Source organism: Lissotriton helveticus, chromosome 1_2, assembly GCF_964261635.1.
Source record: "Lissotriton helveticus chromosome 1_2, aLisHel1.1, whole genome shotgun sequence".
Lineage (NCBI taxonomy): Eukaryota > Metazoa > Chordata > Amphibia > Caudata > Salamandridae > Lissotriton > Lissotriton helveticus.
Genome location: NC_136058.1, coordinates 108,408,211 through 108,423,268, shown reverse-complemented (window position 1 = coordinate 108,423,268; position 15,058 = coordinate 108,408,211). Strand labels below are relative to the sequence as shown.

The 15,058-nt window shown below is 36.3% G+C and overlaps 1 protein-coding gene across 8 annotated transcripts in view; it reads left to right on the top strand.

Moving 5' to 3' along the window:
• Positions 1–15,058, top strand: part of NFIA (nuclear factor I A) — a 453,578-nt gene that overhangs the window by 248,952 nt on the left and 189,568 nt on the right. Inside the window, exon 5 of one of the 8 annotated variants that reach the window (XM_078669690.1) lies at positions 13,706–14,751. The exons of the other annotated variants lie outside the window; for them this stretch is intronic. Coding sequence (XP_078525816.1) covers positions 13,706–14,505 — 800 coding nt within the window. The 3' untranslated portion in view covers positions 14,506–14,751. Of the gene's footprint in view, positions 1–13,705; positions 14,752–15,058 lie in introns of those variants that run through there. 8 annotated transcript variants of the gene reach the window in all.

Sequence of the window (15,058 nt, the reverse complement as noted above, 5' to 3'; positions counted from 1 at the left end):
GTGTCCTAGATTACTTTATGTGAAGCTGGACAAAAAATAGTCTTTCGATGTTAGTGTGATGCCACATCACTGTTAATTGCTAGAGACGATATAAAAGAAGGAACCCCTAAGGAGGGGTAACACACCATTCAGATTTGTCCTACTCTGAGACCTCGATGCTATGCTGATTGATTTTTGAGAACTTTCTCTTACTTTTGGACTGCCTTGCTGATGCTACAGTCGGTATGAGATGGACTGAAACCTTCTTCGTCAAACCTTTTCTATTTCTTTTATTTCCTTGTTTATGCTAATGGACTCGCCCTTAAATGGACTTTAAATTTGAACCCTTTTCCCTTCTATGTAGGATTTGAGCTGTCAGACAATGAGCTATCTGTCTGCCTTAATGGTGGTGGGACTCTGTAACTCTGTGATCTGATTCTGATTATAACAATCTGAGAAAGCCTGCTTAAAAGTTTGGCACTGTTATACAAGCTGTGATATTTGTAGCTGGAATTCTTAAGAGATTGTTCGTGGCAATGAACTGTGAATCTTTAATGCAATACCCAAATACCTTTCTGAGTCTATTATTGTGTCCTGTTGTCTCTATTATTCAAACTGTGCTTGTTACTAATGACTTAAATATGTTGTAGAGAGAATCAGCGAGCTCTGTCAGAACATCAAGTATTACTTCTGTTCCGCGTTGCTGTTGCACAGCTTTTGGTCTGCTTAATCCTAACTCAACTGGAGGTTGGGTCTTCCTGTTGCTATTCTTTATTTCTACTGCATAGTTTTAAAGAGTGGTGTACCTAAATCTGATCTCAAACTTGTGAGTTGGATGTCAATTAATGGTTATCTTTGGACAGGTAACGTGGTGTTTGGCCACCTTCATTTCTACTCCTCTTATCGGCGGGAAAAGATTAGTTAGATGATCATTGTCTCTGCTGTAAATGAAAGTGCTGCAGATTGTCTAACCATAAAGGGCCCAGTACGGTTAGAGTATTAAAGGAGTGTATGGTGAAATACACATTTTACCACCCTTATTCTGTATAAATAGTGAATCTTTAGGAAAAGTGACTTAAATCCACTTTTCATGCAGCATTTAGGGCTATATAAAAGCAGTAAAATGATCAAACTTTAGACTATAATTCTGCCCCTCAATGTGACTGTGACCATACATAAGGGAGATATGATGTCTGAATTTAAATCAAGGTTTTGTGAATGTTTAAGTCATATTAATAGAATATGGTGGCTGGACATACAGATAGTATTATTATTTAATCCCCATATTGCTCTTATCCTCCCTTTCTGTATAATGTAGCTATGTTGAGATAAGAGGCATCTCTTCTGACCTGTTTGTAAGTCTGTAACTCCACAAAACAAGTTGACTAATCCATCTGATTTATTTATTTATTTTCAGGTAGACTGTTTAATGTTTGCATCATAAAATGCGTAACTACAATCGTATCAGCCGCTATGACTGTGTTAGTGGAAATGGGCCACAAGTTTGTGGAGATTAGGCTAGATTCTGATAGTTTGTAAATGTAAATATATATATATATATTACCTACTGGCGATAGCCAGTAGGTACATATAGATAGGATTGTTTTCCATAGGGAAATCACAACATTCTATTGGGAATAACTTTGGCGCCGGTTGAGGAATCTTCCTGAACTTTTCCTTAACTTTGCCTCGCGGCGCTCCGCTCCTTCCCTGAAAGTTTGGGGGGGATTCGTCAAGCGGGGGCCGAGATAAAAGGGGGGTCCCAAAACGTGTTTTCCCCATGTTAATTTCCATAGGGCGGTTGGACTCACTTTTAGGCCGAACGGCTGAATGGTTTTCCACCAAACTTGGCAAAATTGTAGGGACTGGTAGCCCGATGTGCCTTTGCTATGTCTCAAGATATGTGCTCCAGTGGTTTTTACGAAAATTAACTTTGAAAAAATATATATTGGGCTACATTGGGCTATATATATATGTTAGAGCCCAAATGTAGCCCAATGTAGCCCAATGTAGCCCAAAGATGACCACCAGAGACAAAAAAAAACAAATGTAGCCCAAATATCAGCCAGATGTAGCCCAACTATAGCCCAATGACAGAATGTCCCAGAGTGTTCTAAAGAACAACTAGAGCGCTAACAGTCTTACTTATGACAAAGTATGGCACACCTGAAGTCATCTTGATTGGAATAAAGTGTTAACACTTAAAACATTTAATTTGCAAAGGAACAAAATGAAGGGGTTCATTTTGCCATAGAAATTATGATTAGTGCTGAAGAAAGAAAAATTAGGGCACATTTTGAGTGACTTCTCAAATCCTCTTATATTTCATTAAAAAAATTCTGATGTGCAGTCTCCCAAGATGGCCACCAGAGACAAAAGAGCCCAAATGTAGCCCAAATATCAGCCAGATTTAGCCCAACTACAGCCCAATGACAGAATGTCCCAGAGTGTTCTAAAGAACAACTAGAACGCTAACAGTCTTACTTATGACAAAAGTATGGCACACCTGAAGTCATCTTGATTGGAATAAAGTGGTAACACTTAATACATTTAATTTGAAAAGGAACAAAATGAGGGGTTTCATTTTGCCATAGAAATTTTATATATATATATATATTCACTAAAAAAAACAGGTTTCACACCAGTTATAGTTAGCTGGAAATTTTACTCGCATAAAACCATTGAAATTCCCACGTTATAGTTAGTTGGACTCACTATAACTTGCACGTCTGCAATGCACTGCTGATGACGTCACATATTACATCACTCATGCATATATTTAAATATTTAAACATTACTCGCTAATATATGTATTCACTAAGATACACTTAATAAGCCAGTTAACCAATCAATTTGTTTTTAAAAAAACACTGAAAAAACCATAGGTTTCAGGCCTTATATAGTTAGGAATTAGCATTTAAAAAACCTTTGAAATTCACTGAAAAAACCATAGGTTTCAGGCCTTATATAGTTAGGAATTAGCATTTAAAAAACCTTTGAAATTCACTGAAAAAACCATAGGTTTCAGGCCTTATATAGTTTGGAATCAGCATTTAAAAAACCTTTGAAATTCACTGAAAAAACCATAGGTTTCAGGCCTTATATAGTTAGGAATTAGCATTTAAAAAAACCTTTGAAATTCACTGAAAAAACCATAGGTTTCAGTAGTTATATAGTTAGGAATTAGTTTTTAAAAAAACCTTTGAAATTCACTCAAAAAACTATAAGTTTTAGTGGTGTTATAGTTAGCTGGACATTTTACTCATACAAAACCAATGAAATTGCTCCTATATAGTTAGTTGTACTAACTATATTTCGCGCACCCGCAATCCACTGCTGATGATGTTCCATATTAGATCATTCATGACATGGTCAGTGACATCACTGATGACATCTCAAATGACATCACTGATGACATCATCCACGTGACAATCACATACACCTTTTCATACACTATTACAATTTTTCATCACTGTTTGTAAAATACAGAGTATCATATTTAAATCCATTGTCACAGCAATACAAGTATCTAAAAATCCACTCAGTGATTCATAGATGTATACACACATCTAATCACTTACCTATGGATTCACTCATACATGCTGTCAATGAACAATAGAACACTATCAAAAATACTTATACATCTATATCGAAATTAAACAACAGCACGCATCCTATCCACATATGAAGTCATCCTACTCACTTATGCAAACAATGGATCATACTTACATATTTACTTAGCAAAACACTTATACAAACACCACTTCTTCTATTCATTTAGATAGTAAGTTATACTTAGTGAATTATAAAATCATTATTACAAGTATACAGTTATCCATACAGTCACTCACACAATCATTGTGTCTTATGTATACTTATTTATATACAACAACTGACACATACACTGCCTTTTATTTTTCTAGTTTGTTGGACCTGTACCTTTGAGAAATATATTTGTTCATCACCACACCCATAAAGAGATTCCCTCACCCCAACTGTTAGAACATGTAGTTTTAACTTTATATATCTACTGAATCAACTATTCACACATCTTTGGACAGTCACACACACCCCACCGAACCACACACACTTTCACACTCCCATACAAATACTCAGTTAACTAATCAATAACTAATATAGACTTTCACATAGCTAGTAACCAACTGTAGAATCAGTTTACACAACAACTGACAAAGTGATACAGATATTCACACAGTTTAGTCACTATCCACTATATTTAGTGAGACATTATAAATTGGTCAAGTAAACAGTCAATTACACTGCTACTAAATCCTCCATCCAAATATTTATATATATCCACTCATTCTTCAATCTAAACTGCTATATATATATAATGCATATTTGAATAACGAAGCAAACCACATTCACTGGATGATGTCATCAGTGATGTCATCAGTGATGTCATTTGAGATGTCATCAGTGATGTCACTGACCATGTCATGAATGATCTAATATGTGACATCATCAGCAGTGGATTGCGGGTGCGCGAAATATAGTTAGTACAACTAACTATATAGGAGCAATTTCATTGGTTTTGTATGAGTAAAATGTCCAGCTAACTATAACACCACTAAAACTTATAGTTTTTTGAGTGAATTTCAAAGGTTTTTTTAAAAACTAATTCCTAACTATATAACTACTGAAACCTATGGTTTTTTCGGTGAATATATATATATATATATATATATATATATATATATATATATATATATATATTGTTTGACAATTTGAATATATATTTTAAAAAAAAATCTTTTCATTAAAAGAACAGGCTCCAAAAACAGTGGCATACTGTAAAGCATCAGATAGTCCGTGGACGTACGGAAGGCGAGGTCAGACATAATACAATATTTGAACGTTTCGATCTGCTTAGCAATACAAAGATACAGACACATCATTCGCAAGTTACGGAGACAGACTGGGTGTCCATTAGCTCCCCCCTATACATTCTCCATGCTGCCCATATTTTCTCCCACTTCTTGGGACACCCTCTACTTTTATAAATCACTTTCTCTGCCCTCTGGCACCAATCTAGGTCCTTTTCCCAGTCTTCCACTGTTGGTACCACATTACTACCCCAGAGCCTTGCTATATTCCTTTTGGCCATCATGCTCGCTAACGCCAGCCAAATCTTCTCCCATTTAGGCCATGTGATGTCAGACGTAACACCTAGGATGTGCCATCGGGCCTCCAGTAGGACCTCAGAGCCAACCACTTCCGACATTATGCTCGCCAGTCTGGACCAATACACCTGAATCCCAGCGCAGTCCCACAAGATATGGAAGAAGGTTCCCACCTCCCCACAACCCCTCAGACAGAACTCCGAGTCAATATATCCTATTCGGTATTGTGTTGTGCGCGGGGTGTAGGAGCGGTGTAAGATGCGCAGCTGGACCAGCCTAAAGCGAGCACGGATTGCCACTTCCCGGGGACTCTGTAGGGCCTCCCTCCAGTCGTCTTCCTCCAACAACCCAACCTCAGACTCCCATTTTTCACGCAGAGGCTCCAGGGGATCACGTATGTTATTGATTATCTTTTTATACATGAGGGAGATGGCCTTATCTATCATGGGATCAAGCAATAACCTATCTTCTCCATCTGATTTATTAAAGTGTTAGAGTGACAATATCATGAAATACATACTCAAAGTGGAGTTAGACCAGTACAAATCATTATTAACACTTCAGATTGTTATTTTGGGGTTTAGTAAGTGATGTAATTTGGTGACAGATGGGTGTTACAGCACACACTCTACCTAACTTTGGCAGAGAATAAAGAAAGTGGGCAGAAATGTGTTTAGAAGCATAGAAAACAAACAGTAAGTAGTGGGGAAAATGAATGACAAGGCTAAGTACCATTCCATAATGAAAAAGGGTTTACCTTCCTCTATAATAAAGCATGTAAATGGAAAAAAGGCCCAAAACAAAACTAATATATTACTAACATTTCTATTGCAAACGTTCTCATTCCTGCCATGTCAGGCGTGATTGGGCACCTGGCATATGCTGTAATTTTTTTTGGCTGAGTATTGACTTCCAGTTAATATTTAAATTGATAAGAGGTTATTCACTAATGTGCTTTTCTGTGTGTTTTGCACAGATTTCCTATCTCCAGAGTAATTTAATTGTTTTTTCTAGATCATGTTGGTTGGTTTACTAACTTACTAAAAATCACTTTTGCAAATTAGGTATGCCATTTTTGAATTTTCTATTCTGCTAGGCATTGCGTCATCCACATTGTTAGTATGTATTTTATTTACTCTTGGCTCTGTAAAACATTTACGCTTGTTTCTATGCCGCCACCACCCCTTTCTAAGACCTTCTATTGTCCCATTTAATGCTGGTAATGTATTATTTGTCCTCATGCTTCTTGGAGCTGAGGCAAAGCGTGCCATATCAATCATTTCCCTTTGTTTCATGTTTGTTCACACAAAGTACTTGAGCATGACCACTCCTGAAGCCCAGGGCTGATGAAGGAGAGGCCCTCCTCAGTTCACTTGAATGTTTTCTTCAATGGATTGGGTTGTGATTTATGCCAATATAGAAACACACAGGAATGAATTAGCCAGTTGTGATTCGACCGACCTGGTGTTATTCCGGTTGTCTAGGGTTGGTAATGGTCATGCCGATACAGAGGTTTTCTACTAGGCTTCACAACATGCTTCTCAGGGTGATATATCAAGTTTCTTTAAAAAGTTGGCCCATTGTCTAGGCGTAAAGAAATTAAAAGTTTTAAAGTCTGTCCACTTCATGTCCAGATCAGCCCTGTGATCTTAGTGGAGTTACTGAGCATATAATATTGTATGTGTCGCAGTACTTCCTGATTAGTTTGGATTTGGTGGACCGCTTACAATCTACTTGATACAGAGACATGTGGTGTGTGGAGTTATGTGGATAAAATGCTATTAATGGGGTTTGAAAATATGACTGAGACAATTTTAATTATGCTAACGAAATTCACATAATTTCCAAATTTCACATTGCGTAAAATTTGCAAAGAATCTCAAAATGTAACAATTTTACATTACACAATTGTACATAGTATTTTACACAGCACACAGTGGAGCAGTTTACACAGAAATGTTCCACTTGAATCTGTCGCCTAGTGGCATCGGGCAAGACTTTTTTTTAACACAAACCGCGTGCTCAGATGAAAAAAGTCTTGCAACATGCCCACATACCATATTTCGCTCTAGAAGCATAATTTTGCACACCCATAAATTATTAATGACATTCTGTTATGGCATGCATATAAACAGATCCACCACTGATACTTAAAGGTTTGCTGGCTAGTCCTCAACATTTTATGCTGGTAGAATACATCTGCAACTTATTTGACAGGGCTATTTTTTCAACTTACCTTGAGGACTCCAACACTGAGGTACTTCATCACTCAACCTTTTTACTTAATAGCTGTGCATAACTGCCCTGTTGCAAAACAGTCCATATTATTCAATAGATGGACCCCACGTCTTGTGACAAAATTACTTAACATGAATACATATGAACCTCTTTGTTGTGGCAAACGTCTCTTTTAAACTTTGTAAGATACATTCTTAAATTTGCAGATGCAACTATTGTTTCACTAATCAAATAGGCCAGGCCAGGACAGAACTCTCTTTTATAAAATGTTGCCAGAGAAGTGCCGTTAGCTAACAAAGCACCAAGGATGTGCGGGTTGCACTTGGATATTCTGAATGACTTGCAGCTTATAGAATTATTGTATGAAAAGTGCATTCAGATTGGTTGATTGAAGACCACCAGAATGATTGTCTGCCATGCCCTCTAAAATTCTGAGGTATATATATATTATTCTAATTCAGTAATAAAATTACAAAGGGGCTTATGAGAGACAAAATAGACGATTTGATCAGTGACAACCTACAATTGACAATTTCAAGGTATATTTCCCAAGAAGCCAGAATAAGACACTTACCCAGAAAGCACACTCCTATGCGATTAAGCTTGAGGAAATGCACTGCTCAGTATCCTCAAGACAAGATCTGGATCCAATTTCAATATCCTTTGGGTCTTTGATGCACACTTATAACTGCTAGTCATCATGTGTATGAAATTAAATGAGGTACTTTCTCTGCAACTCTCACAATGACACCATGCAAAGATGAAAAAATGGTATCCTGCAGTACTCAAAATATAGAGGGGTGCCAGCTGGCAGGACAGACATGCATAGTGAGATTGCAGCTCCCAAGAAGGAATCGATCCATATTAAAAAAGATGGCACAAAGAACTATGTTGCCTAATAATTATATGCAAATATAACTGCAAATAAATTATTTTTAAATCAAATTTTTCATTCTTCCTTTAATAGACCAATCATTGCATTATCCTATAGATTGCAGTAATCATCATTCAGATATTTTACAGTATGAGCACAGATATATTTACATTCATAATATACACACACAAGCTGTATCACTTCACTTGTTAATCCATAACTAACAAAGAGAAAGATACAATATATTGTTCATATGTATTTAATATTTTGCTCTAATATGTGATGCCATTTCAGCATACTTACAACATTTAATCTAGTTTGACACATTGCTAGTAACATATGTATTTATGTTTGGCAGATTGTTGCGTAACATTAACACATGGATATAATTGTTTTCATAGCCAAAGAGACAAACTTAGCCTCCTTATTCTGTGATCCTATCTTGCCAAATTAAAATATATGTTTTCTATTTTAAAATTGTTCACTACTTTGTCTCTACTTGGAATACATTTTTACGTATGAGAATCTGAATTCAGTGCTTTGCCTTTTTCCTGTGGAGTTTATCAAATAAGCATACACATGTATTTCAAAAGTTAAACTAATATAAGCGTTATCTACTGCATGAATTCAAAAGCACCGTCATCTGAGTTTGCTACAGACATCTTAGAAGTGGCATAACTAGTGTTTGGTGTACTTCCTCTTTACATAAATTTTCAGTCTAGCATGTCAATCAGGATTTTTATTTTGAAATCATATATTGTAGCAAATTGATATTGAATAAAGGACAGATTTGTATTGTTCATCCTTTTTAGTGATGCATTTCCAACTAGCCATATTTAGAAAGGAAATATTGTTACTAAAGAGTCCGTCATAGTACTGCTGATTATGACCCTAAATGTGGTTCCAAGAAAATAGCCTGGCTTTCAATTTGCACATATGCACCCTCCAAATATTAATGTAATGTGAATGATTTTCTCAATCAATGTAAGTGATAAATGTATCCTTCCCTCCCATTTAGAAAATGAATGATGATTGTTTTATTTAGCACCTTCCACCTGACTAAGTCTTTTGTGCAGGAAATGGCCATAAACACAGATGAAAGATATAGGAGTTCTGTACATTTGCACAAAATATTTGATATGCAAAACATTTTATAAACCATAAGTTTGGAGCCTGTGTTTTTAATAAAAATCACATGCCAAAAAAAAGGTACATTGTAGATATCAGGTTGGTAGGTAAAAAGGTTCAAAGGTTTGCAGTACATTTCATCTATTATGAAAGTAAAGAAACATTTACAGTCTCTTAATAACCTCTTCTTCATCGCCAACCTTTTAGCAAGCATGTTGCTGTGGGTCTAGAAACCCACAATCGGTGATCAGGAAATAGACATATTATTTTTGGTGAGTCTTATGTGCAGTCTCTTCACTTTTACTAGACGCTTTATGACTAACTGTGGTACATTCATCTTCTAGTTTTCCATTAAGTAGCACATCCAAATGTGGGATCAAGCACATCCAAAAAAGGAAAATCTTCTACAAGTCACTCGCCTAAATTGAAACATGTGGGTACAAATTCTACACATTCTTTACTCCCTGCATCAATAGTTGCACTAGTATCATGATGTAAACCTTTAAGGAGTTTCATTGGCATGGATGCAGATTAAGATTCTATGCCGTATCCCAGTTTGTTGTGATTGCCTAGATCAAAGCTGATGACAGAAGGATTTAAGTCGGTCACCTAACCTACAGCACATAACTCTTGCTAAATCTAGCAGTGTAATCTAGATTTTCTCCTTCTGTAGCACTATCTATGTAAGTATCACATAGCTACCACCAGTGACATCTCAGAGCGGGTGAATAACAGTACGGTGAGAAAAAGTGACTTGCTGTTCAATGCAATAATGGACTATGTCAAGGATATTTCTGGTACTTAACTGTGACTGCACCATAATTTAGTTCCAAACTTGGTGTTTATGTGTATAGGAAAAACTGGACATATTGTTGGGAGTACATATTCTTAAAGAGACTTAAAATCTTGATTCAAACTAGGTTCTTCTCACTTTCAGGCTTCTGTTACGCAATTTTGATACCAATCCATTAATCTTTCAAACTCTCACACATAGTTTAGGTACTTGAGAGTTCAGCACTGGGTTTTGATTTGAAATATAAAAATTAGAGATAGTGCTGTTTCTCATGTAGTTCTGTTATATTAGAGTTGAAATTTCATTTGAAACATCCTAGTATGTATAGAGAAATAATGTCAGCATCCTTTTGCGTTATTATCGCCTGCCTAATTTTGGCCCATGCTGCCAGGTGATATTCTCTTTTCTTTCAAAAGGGTCTATCGTTATTACCACCATAGATTCTAGTCAGTTAAAATTCTTAGCATTACAGAGGTCAGTATTATTCCTTTTGCATTCTGGTAGAAATTGATCATGTTTCCATTTGTTATATTCACTTCACAATGGAAATGTACTTTTGTTTCCCAAGACCCAGGTTGATTGGATATTCTCTGTGAGCCCTAGGTTTGATTTTAACTCTGCTCAGAATAGTGGATACTTACCTGATTGATAGTAAACACACTTGCTCATGATGATCTTGCTGTTTTCAGTGTGATCTTGACTCCAGGAATCTCAGAAAAGTCAGTTCTCTGTAACTAGCTCTATCTAAAATGAATAAGAAAGATAAACTCTAGGTGACAGATAGTGCAGTATCTAAAGATGAGTCAGCAAACCGGAACACAATCAATAACTTCAAATTGATGGAAAAGCCAAAGTATTTTTTTTCTTAGTCTGACTAGTCTCTGAACCACAATACTTTTTCATTCCCTTAGTGAAAACCTATAAATAGTCTCATGTAAGCAACACAACCTATTTGTTTTTTTACTAAGCATGCTGTACATGTTTGTGACAGTGCTAGTTGTGTGAGGCTCTACTACAAGTTACTTTATATTCTGAATTCATACAGAATGGTTAAAAAGTAATCTATTCATTTACGTCCAAGTCTACAGGACGAAATTACATCCTTACTCACAACTCCTGAGAGAGTGCTGAGTTTTGAAAACTATGGGGTTGGAGCTTCACCACTGGTCAGCAAACGCGTGTTTGCAGGGTCAGATCAAGTTACTATGGGTTGTAACCAACTATTATTGAACAGTGAGAATGTATGGTTGCGTCACTGACAAACTTTGAGTACTTAAGGGAGATTGCATTGTGTCAACCAAATGTATATTTTTGTTTTATTTATGTTTTCTGTAGAGATTAAATACAGAAAGAGTAGTAACTGAAGAGTGTGAAACCGTTGTAAAACCATTGCAAGCAAGACAATAGGGAAGCAGGCGGACATCTAGGTAAATTAGCAAACATGGTAGTTGAGGAATCGGCAGTATATGTTGGTTTTGGAAGGCTCCTGAAGTTGAGCAAATCAGGTTGCATTTTAACAGATGGAGGAATAGAGTTAGAAAGGTTCGTAGAGGCTCCAGAAAATGAGTGCTTTAGTTCTAAGGAAGTGTTCAAGGTTGGTGTTTGCAGGATGAGTGAGTTCTTTCTCTTAATGTCAGCACCAGATATAGTGAGAAGCGCTGCAAGGTAGGGAGGAATTTTGAGATGAATGCATTATGAGTAAAACATCCAGTTTGAATTGTTTTGTGACATGGGTCGGTATTTAGGGGTGTTCTTTCTGCGTGGGGTCTTCTGATAAGATTTTTTTGTTGAAGAAATTAAATGTCTTGGACCCTTCCATCGCCCCTTTTTATTGTGGTGCTTTTGAGAATTATATGTTGAGTTGGTTAATAAGCATTCCCTTGAACAATTCAAATAAATCTTGAAATCAAGATTATTTTTAACACTTTAGTACCTCAAAAAGTGATATATTATTACATTGAGATATTGAACTAGGCATTATTGACTGTGATTCCAGCATGTACAGTTTGTGTTGGAATTCAACCTGTGAGAGTGCAAATCTTAAATATAGGATCATCGTTTTTGGGAATATGCTACTCTGTCAATAAAATCAGCTATTTTCATAGGCAGTATCCACAGTCACGAATCTACTATTTTGATATGCAGTATCTGAAATGCAAATCAGTAGGCAATCCAATTGCCCTATTGGCTTATTTATAGAGAGATGATGTTCACATAGGTTTTCTCACAATCCACATTAAAAATATACAGCTGGAAGATAGTGCCAAGAAAGCTAGAAAGTAACCCGTTGATTTTGACATTGTATGACAGAGATATTAGAGTCATTAAATATGCACATTTAGGAATAATTGAAGCAAGTTAAATTAATAGGAAATGGAACTAAATGAAAAATCAATCTTTGGTTAGCATTATAGAGTATCCATTAAGAAAGATGTACCTCTTCTTTGACCTGGAGAGGCTAAAGATTATTAAAATTGCCAGCATACTTAGCTGATGACATTTGGAATATGGAAGAAAAATTCTGAGATAGTCCTGATTGTATTAAGTGCAACAGGATCTTTGCAAACATGATGCCCACAACCATGGCATGAAAAATTCTTATGAGAAGAATCAGTACTTTTGGCACAATTGTTTAAAATGATTTTGTGGAGTGAGTGACTCAGCAATAACCAGTGCTAAATAAAGAAAGGGGATTTAAACTCTCATTACACGCACTTGTGTAATCTTATAAGGATTTGCCTTAAGAACAAATACTTTGTCCATTCCTTGAGTGTGAGAAAAGCTTTATTTTGAAACAAAATGTATTCCAACAAGTGCTAATAAATTTGTGTTGTCAACCCATAAATATACCAGTAGGCAATCATAGCTCGAGTGTCCATCATACAGTGACCATGTCAGCAAAAGTCGTCACCACTTATTTCTGTCATCAAAATTTGCATTTGCCTTAAATATAAGTTGATATATTCATTACCATCTCAAAATCTTCCAATGAAATGAATGTTGTATTTTTTAAATCAATACCATGGATAGATGGAATCTTTAGGGTTCTAGGGGAGGTGTAACAGTCATAGTTTGAGAGTCCTCAGTTGATGTGGAACACCAAGGACACACACATCAATGATCAGTGATAGTCTTCCTTCACCTGGAAAGCATGTGGAGACAGTTCCTCAACTTAAATGTACAGAGAAAGAATCAAGATGCCATACTTGCTGGTTTATAATTATTGTATGCCGCTTTTGCCTGTGTCGAAATGTTTTCCAATGTTGCAAGCTAACATCAATTAGTAATAAAGATGTGTTACAGCCAGGATCACACAGTTGGGTCATCAATGATGTGTTGCATTCATTATCATGTTTTATGTAATTAGAAGGTACTTATCATCCTGTGGTAAAGATTGCAAGAAGATATTGTATGATTAAATGTTGGTGCACTGTATATAATGCCATATGACTGTTTTAAGGCATATGTGTGTCTACAAGCACAAACACGTACACAAGTTATGTTCATAATAGAACATGTTATTATGTGCAACTGGTTTTTCTTACGCAGATGACAGAATGAAAGCCTGTATTCAACAGCCCGTGAGAGAAGAGACTGTATCCACCCCACAGGAGGGAGTGCAAGAAAGGATTGATACAAGGCAAGCTTTTATGGACAGGACACTGTCAAAACATGGAGTGCAGGAGGATATACCCCTGTACATCTCCACATATACAACAGAGGTACTGCCATTAGCTGAGGGCTCTAAAGATTACAGCTTTGAAGAGCTCTCACCCACTGAATATGCAAGCAGAGAGGTGCTGCCTTTTGGACAGAGCTGTGCGGATTATATCCTAGAACACCCACTTTCCACTGAAGGTCCAGAGAAGCAAGGGTTTTATCTCAATGAAATGCAACACAGTGGAACTGAACAGACGGAAACCATACCCCAACCAGGGCACATTGAGCAAACACTATTACATACCCCGGCAATATGCTGTCAGCTCCTTGAGAAACTTAATAGTAGCCTGGAGAAGCAAAATATTCTCCAGCAGGAAGTTAATAAGATTAACAAGGAATCCCTAAGGTTAAAAAGAAAACGATTACAGGCTGTTGAGAGTCAGAATGTGTTAACTCATAATTTAGTAATGGCAAACAGAGATATGAGACAGCTGATGATGAGTTATGACGGCATTACCAAAAACCTCCAAAAACTTAGTGAATTGTTGCAAAGACAAGAAAATATATACACTTTGTTAGCAATGAAATTGATATCTGCTGAGGAAAGCCAAGTTTACTTCTCATCCCTTGTGGCAGCATCATCACAAGCATCTGGCAAAGGTACTAAACCATTGTCTCAGCAGCCATGAAGAGAGGTGGGAGGTAAGAATGATAGAGGCATATGACATGATAATTAAAGGGACGTTTGTGCAATATATTATTCTGTGATTATCGCTTTACATATTACAATAGCTTTTATGCCAAAGCATAATGAAGAACTGCTGATGTCTGAATACTGGCATTTCAGTTTGTGTTGTTATTATATTTCTTATACAGGAGTGGCAATTTGTGTCTTGCCAACACGGTCTGTATGTTAATAAACATTTATATTGATGGACATTTTAATTTGTTTGTGTTTTTTTATTGATCAGTAAAAAAAAAGAATAAAAAATAGACTGATTGACTCTTTGCCACATCCTTCTGTATTAGGTGATCTAATGTTTAAATCCACAAAGCATGAAAACAGACATAGAAAATTTTAAATTGTATTAACACCACCAAACTCACCCCGACTACATGATTCCCTACGTACACATGGCACCATATATAAACCTACTGAGTTTACATCTTTACCCATGACCGCTCCTGTGTGTTTAAAGCTTTTGAAAAATGAATTTGTTGATTTCTTCCAATGACGTCATT